At 37.5% G+C, this 10,340-nt stretch overlaps 1 protein-coding gene across 1 annotated transcript; it reads left to right on the forward strand.

Annotated features, from left to right (window-relative positions):
* Window positions 1-585: 585 nt before the first annotated feature.
* On the forward strand, window positions 586-10,317 carry LOC134745874 (uncharacterized abhydrolase domain-containing protein DDB_G0269086-like). Its single transcript, XM_063679969.1, has 9 exons — window positions 586-703; window positions 1,470-1,711; window positions 2,571-2,678; window positions 5,014-5,176; window positions 5,531-5,666; window positions 7,235-7,384; window positions 8,371-8,500; window positions 9,695-9,865; window positions 10,102-10,317. The coding sequence occupies exons 1-9, from the start codon at window positions 586-588 to the stop codon at window positions 10,315-10,317; spliced, it is 1,434 nt and encodes a 477-aa protein (XP_063536039.1).
* Window positions 10,318-10,340: the final 23 nt, after the last annotated feature.

The following is a 10,340-nucleotide window of genomic DNA, read 5'->3' on the forward strand; positions in this document are numbered from 1 at the left end:
TACGAAATCCCAATTTGTCCCAAAAGAGCATTGTAATTTTCCACTTAGTTGCGAAAATACCATGCGTTTTTGTAACTCAGATGAGGATTTTTAGTGCACGCTTATGGTAATATTGTGTTTATATTTTATAGAATGTGCTTAATAATAGTGCTTTTGGAGCCATGATGTTAACGTGTGAGTGATATTTTGTATATGGCGAACGCACTGATACAATGGCGCTTACTATTAATGTAAATCTGTGGGCGAACGCTGGATGACCGGCGGACTAATGGTGTTGAAGTTGAGGTGATGGCTTGAAAGTTGAAAGTAGTGATTTGGTAGTGATCCTAGTGAGTATTGTATTCTAGGGTAGTGATATTTGCTAAAAATACTTTAGGTGGGAACTCATTAATTACTTGATGTGAGGTTTGATACGAGTGTAAGTGTAATATAATATCATGTCATATTGACAGACTTGTCATCTTTCACAATTAATCCCTTTAATTTTTTCATTGACGTTTATGTTCTGCTTTCGAGAATTTTATGACTATTAAACATTAATTGAAATCCACTTTATTATTAAAAAGAAGCTTTTTATCAACTAAAATGGCCGAACCATCTGCTTCATCCCTGTCGGAGTATACATCCGACAGCTCCACTAAAACTGGCAGCAGTAATGCTTCTGACCACGCGGGGACCAAAGATGAACCTGAGAGAGACGATGGTAGGTTACCTTTAATATTACTAAATTTAATTAATAATTTACATAAAACTGACGAAATTTGACTTACGAGACTGCTGGCTTTAGTAGGTATAGCGTGCGTTCAAAATATAATTGCAATTTTCGAGCTCTGTATTAAGTATAGCGTTTAAATCTAATGTTGAAGCTGGACTGAGCAACATCCTGGTAAAGGTGTAGGTACTTTAAACAGTTCTTACGGTATCTTTCTTTATACTTGTCCAAGGTAACATGATTATAGGGGAGTAAAATTAGCTTTATCGGCATTCAAGTATAAGGTGAGATCCTCCTAAGGAAAGGTCCGGTTCGAACGTTGGATTAAAAGTCCGAGTTAGAGGTTACTTTGGGAATTAATTGTATCGAGTGAAGTGTCATAATTCGTGTATCGGAAGCTATGTTGTTAAAGATAATATAGTCAAGAACTACATATATTTTTTCCACGTCTACGAATATCAACGCCTCTTAGAAAAACATGATCATATAAGGAGATTTTTCGCCTTCTGGCTCAGGGAACCGCCTTAAACACGTGATTTTGAAGAATATTATAAAAATGTACCGGAGACAGTAGAAATTTTGCATCATTTCTGCCTATTTACCTTTCCCGCAAACATTCATGATTATATGTCAAGTATTTACTTGTATAGCGAGCTGCAAAGTTTATAAAGGAATTTATTTTTAAAGTTTCCATGCAGTTTTGTAGCTGGTTGTACCTGTGTGTAACCTCTCACTAAGCAGTTACTTTCGTTTCCAGGGTCTTCTCCGATAGACATGGAATGCAACATCCAAACGGACCGTATTACAAAGTCCTTGGACAAGTTGGTGTACCAGACGGAGTTGGCCATTTGTATTAACACCTTGATGAATGACAATATCCTGCGCAAAATTTTGACGAAGAAACACTTGGACGTCGTTACTTCTGCACTTTATCAGTACGAGAAGCCGCTGTATTCTGAGAGTTTAATGAATATGGCAGCCGCGGAAGATATCCTGGCGGTTAGGATCAGTTAAAATACTATATCATAGGTGTACCCTCTTTATGATACTTTTTTAACATTTTCGCCGCCATTGATTTGATATAAAGTCAGTACATTTCGTGCCCCACATGCCACGACTTGATATGTTATACGGGTTTTTTACGTGCAATTTGTGGCTGGGCGTTGATAATACTTTATTACTTCATTGACGTGGCGGCAAAGAGGTTAAACTACTATAATAAATAACAAATAATTGCAACGCGCAGTGTCAAATCCAGTCTAATTTGCTAGTCTGTTTGGAAAGAGAAAAATCGTGAAATGTATTGGGCCCAATACATTTCACGACTCTTCTGTTTCCGCAGTCTATCTACTTTTGAAGATAGCAGCAATTTTCAAGCAATTATGACGATCTAGATCTTTATCCAGGTAATTTTCTACTAAATGAATCAGGATTGCAAACTTAATAAATAAAGTGTTATAAAACATTACCTTACATTAAACAGTTTTTTTTTGACCTTGTTATCTCAATGGAAATCTGAGCTAATAATCGACGAGTTCTGCTCTATCAAATGTCCCAGGTAGCATTTATACGTCACTATGACGTCAGCGGCGTCTTTATGGCGTAATAATGACGTCATTGTTACGTCATTATGACGTCGCTGACGTCACTGCTACTTGGGGTATGAAAAATTGAGGAAGCGAAAGCCGGTCGATTCTCGTTTTACTGGAAACTGTGTACCTAACATGAATTTGGCTTAAAATATTTGGCCTTAGCACAAATAACGAAAAAACGGGTGAAGAAACAAAAACTCGTAAAAATGACTTATGAGCCCATAGGTTTTCCGTTAGGAATTAAATGCTTTTTTATATAATTTCAGGGAGATTTATCATTGAAACACCGTGTCAATCCTGACTTATGTTTCATGATGTACACTCTATGCAGTTACCCAGTGCTAAAACCGCACGTTGAAAGGATCACGGAACAGGTAAAAAGTAATCCTACTAAAGTATAAAGACGCTATGTTTGAAGAATTTCGTACATTAACCTGCCTATTCCTAGCCCATTATTAGAGAGTAAAGTGATGTGGTAATATCTCGAATTAAAGTTTTCAGAACAAAATACCAAGTATTTACTTGGTATTTTTCAGTAATATTTTTTTTAATTCGAACTTGGATTCCGTACCTCAAAAGGAAAAAAACGGAACCCTTATAGGATCACTGGTGCGTCTGTCTGTCTGTCTGTCCGTCTGTCATAGCCTATTTTCTCCGAAACTACTGGACCAATTAAGTTGAAATTTGGTATACATATGAAAGTTTGTGACCCAAAGACGGACATGTACGTAAACTAATGAATTTTAGACTTAGGGGCCACTTTTGGGGGGTAAATGAGAAAATTTAAAAATAAAGTTTTTCAAACTAATCGTGTTATATATCAAATGAAAGAGCTCATTGTGAGAATCTCAAACATTTTTTTTTATAATTTTAGGATAAACAATTTAGAAGTTATTCAAGAAAATAGGATGAAAATTACCATTCCCCCCCCTTTATCTCCGAAACTACTGGGTCTAAAATTTTGAAAAAAATACACAAAATAGATCGTTACCTAAATAAATAAATTAAATAATTAAATAATTATTATAAATTACAGGAAAACCTATTAGAAATTGCAGTCAAGCGTGAGTCGGACTTAATTACTTAGTTTTTGATCCGACCCCTACGGGTTTTTTTTAAAACATTTCACTCACGTTTCACATAAAAAATACATTGTTTAAATGTACGGAACCCTTGGAACGCGAGTCCGACTCGCACTTGGCCGGTTTTTTTTATTTCGTTTTGCTTTGTGAGAATACACCATATTTGGCAATAGGTAATATTATACATATACTTCTTTATCGAAAGCACAATACTGAAGAGCACCTGCAATAAACATTTCGATTGGCCATTACAAAGCTTAAAATAGCTAATTTGGGGTCCCTTTGCTTGACATAAAGTTTTAAGTCATAATGTATTGCTTGTCATATTATCATTAGTCCTAAAGCTGAAACCGTTAACTTTCAGGATTTTCGTAAGGTTATCCTATAGATAGGTGGTTAGGTTTGTTTTATGGCAATCCTGAAAAGTTACGCGTGTCTGAACCAAACAAATTATGACTAACGAAAATGGGTACAAACAATACATTATTACTTAAAACTTTATGGGAATCAATAGAGCCCCAGTCAATTTTTATTGTTGGCAATTTAATTTATCCGCGTTCCAATTTCGCAGTTGAGGAAAGACTTTTTAACCAGAAATAGCAAAGAGCCGATGCATGTGTCATATTACGAAGATATAAATAATATAAATGTAAGTATATTTTTAAGTATTGTTGTTTTTGTTGTATAAAAAAAATTTTGAACAGACAATTTTTTTACGCAAAGATGACTCCGTAACTCCGGTACTAAAATATGCATTGCATTGGTAAGGTGCATTAAGGTAACTTCGAATGCCGGGCAACGATATCAAAAGTAAAGATTGGCACCGTGCGAAGTGCATGGTGGGGGTAAGTAAAGCGATCGCAGCGTGGTGGTAAAAATTGGCAACTACCTAACGGATGTTAGCGTCTAACATTTCATACAAGTTATATGGCTCGAAATGGAACTTTAATTTACGATTACTCCTGAGACATTAATTATAATTGTATGGTGTAAAGGACCATTGCACTTAATCTGTATGAAATGCTTAATATAACTAACGTATTTTATTTTATAATTATTCATATTGTATCCGGGTAAATAGCTTTGCAAATATCACATATTATGATGAAATTAGCATATTTTTGCAGAAGACAAGGATGGGTATAGTAAGTTATCCTAAAAGATATACATACACCATCGCGGGCTTTTTTGTAGACAAATGAAAGAGAAATTTTTTCACCATACCTACATTGTGTTGTTAGGTATATCTCAAACGGATTGGGCAGCTTTTTCGATTAAAGCTCTTAGCCAGCGTGATTTTTTGTGACTTCATTAGCAAATATCGTCATATTTCAACCACTACACAAAACCTTAACAAATTATACGTTAACCTTCCTCAAGAATCACTCTATTCATAGGTGAAAACCGCATAAAAATCCGTTCAGTAGTTTTCACTGAAATTATTACGATTTACTTACTTCTCGCTTAATAGTTTTGACAAAATACGTCTATAGTTACAACCACGTGGCGCTGTCGTCGTGCACGGTCCCAATTAACGACCTATCTTTTTGGTGGAGAGGTGGGGGGGGGGGGGGTCTGAGTGTGATGTAATTAATGGGTGACCCCTTACTAGACTACAATGATCTAGGTCAAATGCCCCTCCGTTGGATTTAAATATCTGCAAAAGTTAGAGGAGTTCCGGGACCTGATGGTGGTGCAGATGAAAACTACGGCTGCAGAGGAGATCTCTGCGATAATAAACACGAGGAAGCTTGAGAAAAGTAACAACGAGTGTCTGGAGAAGATTGGAGGTTAGTTGATTATGACACCTTGTTTCGTTCCCGTACGATAGGAGACAGGGATAAATAAATAGCGGTTATTATATTGCACAATAGGTATAGGTAGAAATCTTTGTTAACACTCCTGTATGGTAGGTGTACGGAAATACGTTCCATGTTTGAAAGTTGAAATATTTATGAATTTGGCTTCTTGTCCACTTATGAATATTTAACAAGGATAAGTGTCATTATTAATGTAATGTATTTGCAATAGCAGGCAAGTAGGGCTTTACTTTAGCCAAGTTTCTCACCTAATAATATTACATGTATACCTAGTTGATTTTACTTCGGTTTTTATCAATAAAAAGTGTTTTAATGTCAATGTAGAAGACCAAAAATGCCTTGACGAGGAGAAGGTGGATCACGAGCAGATAATGCGACAAAAAACGGAATTGATAGCGCAGCTGAAGCAAGACCTCGCCCTTAGCGACCATAAGGCGATTATCAAGAGGAAAAAGCAAATGTACGCTAAACTTTAACATAAATAGCTCAAAGTCAAAAAGTCTAAAGAAAAATTGTGCCCTGGGTGTGGTACAATCGGGGACATTACCGGTGAACCACTTCAGAAAAAAATTACTTCGATCCTTACGAGCGAGCTAAACTCCGCCTCCCATAGAGTAACCAATTACGATGCATTTAGGATTCTTTAAAAGGGTAAAAAACAGGTAATAAATGAGACAAACAATAGGTAATAAAGGACACAGTGTGTTAGTTGTTGTTGTTTAGGCTGCTTCGCCCATAAAGATAACCAATTAGGATGCATTTTGGATTTCTTATCTTAGTTGCAAATGCCGGCCGTCACAAAAACAATGGACGGCAATAAACTTTTTCGACACCCACATTTTTAAGTGCCATGCTATTGGTCATCACTTTTATGATATCGCCTGACCGTCTTCGAGACGTTTAAACGATTTTTGCCCTTAAGGTGATTCACCGGGAATGTCCTCGATTGTACATACTCGTATACATATATGTCGGCGGCAGATCAAGAAATTCCTACGCATATCCTGTATCGTCAAAATCGTCTCGTTCCCTGAGTCGACGGACGCTACGCGGGGCTCCTATTTCTGGACAGTTTGCCCTTCGGGCGTCTGAAGCATCCTAACGGACCTATCCTACCTATCTATTGGTTTAATGTGACTATCGATACCGTCAAAACATTACACAAGAACTTCACGATCGGCCTGATTTTACAATCGGCGGTATTTTACGATCCGCCGCCGACATATAAGAATTGGTTATAGTTTTGTACTGGTTTCGACCGTGGCGATTGATTTGGTGATTGTTCGCGCATCTCATACACGATTTTCGCTTCATATCGCGTGCACCGATCATCGTGAGCGATTTTCAAGGTCGAATCAAAATAAGATCAAAACCGTAACAAGTTTTTGAATCTGAATAGGCCTCTTGTTTTGTAGTATGTTAACTGTACTTTCAAACGTAAAGTTTTAACTAGAGTTAACACAGAATGTACGGACTCCGAAGTTCACATTACATCAGGGCCGCGAAAATCGAAGCGGGCATCTTTCTCTGTCACTCTAATTACGCGTTCATTGGAGTAAAAGAGAAAGATCCCCGCAATTTGCAAATTTCGGTTTTCGCGATAGGCCCCCCTGCCAATGGTATCAAATTCGTAGCACGATTTTTTCTTAAACCTTACAAGTCTTTTACCGATTAAAATCAACAGGTAGAATTGGAGACACCGTTAGGTTATTTTTTAAAGTAGCTAAGTGCTTTCCTCGGGGAGGGAAAGAAGTGTAAAGGTCTAAATAGTAGACAACGCGCATATGACACTTCTGGGGTCGCAGGCGTCCATAAGCTGCGGTGACTGCTTTCCATAAGGCGAACCATATGCTTGTTTGTCACCAACGTGGTATTAAAATTCTTTAACCCTTACTTATATCTTGATTCAAACCTTGCAGCCAAGAGACTGACTTAGGGCCGATACATCATCCTAACATTGAAGTAACTAGTACTACGGACCTTAAAATGATATTATACTTAGCATAAAAGTCCTAAAAACCCTTGCAGTCTTGATTCTGAACGCCAAATGGTGCTGTCCACTCGAGCTCATGTGGTCAAGTACCAGATGCTGAAGGAGGAAGAGGTCGAGAGCCAAGATGCTTATCAGGCCTTGCTCCACCACAGTCTTATGGCTGAAAAGCAACTGCGAGATCGTAGGTAAGAACTTCACATCAGACCTACACAGGGTGTATTCCGGAAGTTCTGCGGGTAATTCCGAAATTACTCAACTTCGCGCATCGAATGATCCCTATACTATGACAGTTTATTTGCATATGTTAATGTAATTTATGTATGTCACGTACCTAAAATGTTTGTAGACAGTTTTTGATAGTTTGCCACATTAATTTATGTAATAAAAATACAGTAAAATAGGTACATATATATTTTTAAATATTTTTTTTATTAAGCCAACCAAAAAACACTTGGAGGAGCTGTCATTAGAGACCAACATTGGCATCATTTTGACGCGAGAGGGGTATAGAGGGGGATAACTTCATAAAGTCAGTACTCAGTAGGTATTTCAGACTTAGGTTCTCGAAATTCTGTAAACCTGAATACACTTCACTTCTGTTGTAATATTAAGAAGTTCCAATAAAAAATGGGTTGTACCGGCACCAAAGAACCTAATCCTAACCATGACTGTTCTTGGTGTGAGGAGGTATAATAGTTTTCTGACTTCTTATCATTAAATAAAACTATGAAATCGGATTGTTATCATTGTTTCTATAATTTCTTGGAGTATTTTTGCTGCTGCTGCTTAGAATGGACGACCTAAAGAAGTTAAATTGTCATATGGTTTACGGCGCTCTCAGATTTCAGCTACAGAAAAAAACGGCAGTGCTTTAAATGCCTTCAGTAGATTTAGATAACGGCTTTCTTTATGTAATGTATGAAACTTTTTACCCACAACGATTTCCTGGTTTCTTAGCTCTGAGAAAGCAGAAAGTTATATAGTGCGAAGTGAAGTTAGATAAAGTGAACTCCTGATACAGTAAAAATTTCTTACTATTTCTGCTTATTAAAATCTTCTCGGGGCAGAGGTGTAGGGTTAGAGCCGGCGTAGCTTTGTTTGACGTTCATAAGCGCATTGTAATATGCCTACTTGAATAATAAACTATCTTTATCTGCTTTAACAATTTCAGAAGGAAATGCGAAACTCAGCTGCAGTCTTGGCTGCAGAAATACGACGCGGAGATGTCTGCTAAGCAAGAAGAGCTGGATGAGCTGAACAAGATGCATGAAGACGAGGTCGAACAGATCGAAAGCCTAACGGTAATTGACTATGCCTCTTGTTAACTTTTAGTATATAGGGCTATGAGGGGTTGAATTGCCATTTCTGATGACTAAAATACTTTACTATAATATAAAAATTGGACAAGCCCCAAACAAGCTGACTTTCAAACGAATGCTCTACAAGCACCTGCTAGATACTGTCTAGTGGGACCCCCCCTCCCCCCTACCCCGCACATGCAAAAATATATTTATGTATATTATATAATAAATTTGTATATGTATTTATATTGTTTTTTTAATGTAGTTTATAAAGGTATTATAGTATATAAATATTACTAGTTTGTATATTGGCGTTAGTATTAGAATTTATATTTAGAAAAAATTTTTTTCGCATCTCACTGCACCCACCTTAACTAATTTCTGTTTGGCCCAGTGGTTGACTGGTAGAGAATGCCTCAAGGCATTAAGTCCGCCTTTTGTACTTGTTCTTGTGCAATAAAGCTTAAAATAAATAAATAAATAAAATTTTGAGCATTCGAAATTGAACAATTTTAACCTTTTGGACGCCAATGACCGATATATCGGCACCGCAGGTCCAACGCCAAAGGCCGATTAATCCTTCACAGACCACAGAGCAACATAGCACAGAGCATGTGCATAAAGTTCAATTTCAGTTTTGACACTTCGGTGACGTGGCGTCCGAGTGACAGCTTTTGTGTTTGACACGGCGTCGAATAGGTTAATTAAGGCACACGGTCCAACCTGGAGTATGCATCCAAAGTATCGCCGTGCGGTCGCTTTATTTTTTCGGAAATTTCAAATTGAGCCTTTTTCTACCATTAGGATTTTAAATTTGTAGTATGGCGGAATTTCGGTCGCTGCTAACAGTCGGGAATGGAATGAAACTATTATTGATTCAAAGGAATGAATAGCTCCTTAATATGTATTTTCTGATATGGTTTTATGAATTTGGCTAGGTAATACGAAGAACTAGAACTCTAGCCTGGCTGGCCACCTTTTTCTGAAAAGCACCAACATGGGAAATTCAAACAATCAATCCGTAATCAGTTTATATTAAGGCTTATTTCCATAGCCGCGAACATCGAAAATTGAAATCTCATTATCTGTCCCTCTAACACTCGAATATGCAACAACGATAGTGAGGCAGCAAAATTTCGATTTACGATGTTCTCTATAGACCCTTTGCAGCGAACAATGCCATTATCTCCGCAGATTAAATTAGAAGAGCAAAACAAAGAGTTCGAGCCACTGATGGCGGAGAGAGAAGCCGAATACCACCAGGAGATGACCGAGAAGCTGAACAAGTTCATCATCGAGCACGCCGCGAGGGTCATACAGACCGCATGGCGGGATACTCTGAAGAACCGAGCAGAGAAGAAGAAGGTAATATTCTTCTTTCCACAATTTAAGAATTTCCGTCCGTATGTCAGAAATTCAGGACACGTCAGGAAGATCCTGTTTGGTAACTTCGTTGCTTGGTTGGTTTCGTATATTTTATAAAACTTGAAAATGTACAGGAACAAGGGACATTTTAAATGAAATTTTAAAACCTAAAAAAATGCAACAAATTGATGAAAATGATTGCGTATAATTTTAACGTCAATACGTTTGAATTCCAGTTGTTGAAGTTAAAGAGAAAAATGGAAGCAGAGAGAGAAGCAGCTGAAAGAAAAGCAGAACTTGAAGCTAAGAAAGCAGCTGCAGCTGCGAAAAAACAGGCGCAAAAAGAGAAGGCTGAAGCAAAGGCAGCAGCCAAAGCTGCCAAATTAGAAGCCAAAGCTAATAAAGGGAAAGAAGGGGGAGAAGCTCCTGCAGAGGGGCAAGCGGAACAATAACTTTCTATTTTGGGTCTAGACTT

The sequence above is a fragment of the Cydia strobilella genome, chromosome 12, assembly GCF_947568885.1.
Source record: "Cydia strobilella chromosome 12, ilCydStro3.1, whole genome shotgun sequence".
Taxonomy (NCBI): domain Eukaryota; kingdom Metazoa; phylum Arthropoda; class Insecta; order Lepidoptera; family Tortricidae; genus Cydia; species Cydia strobilella.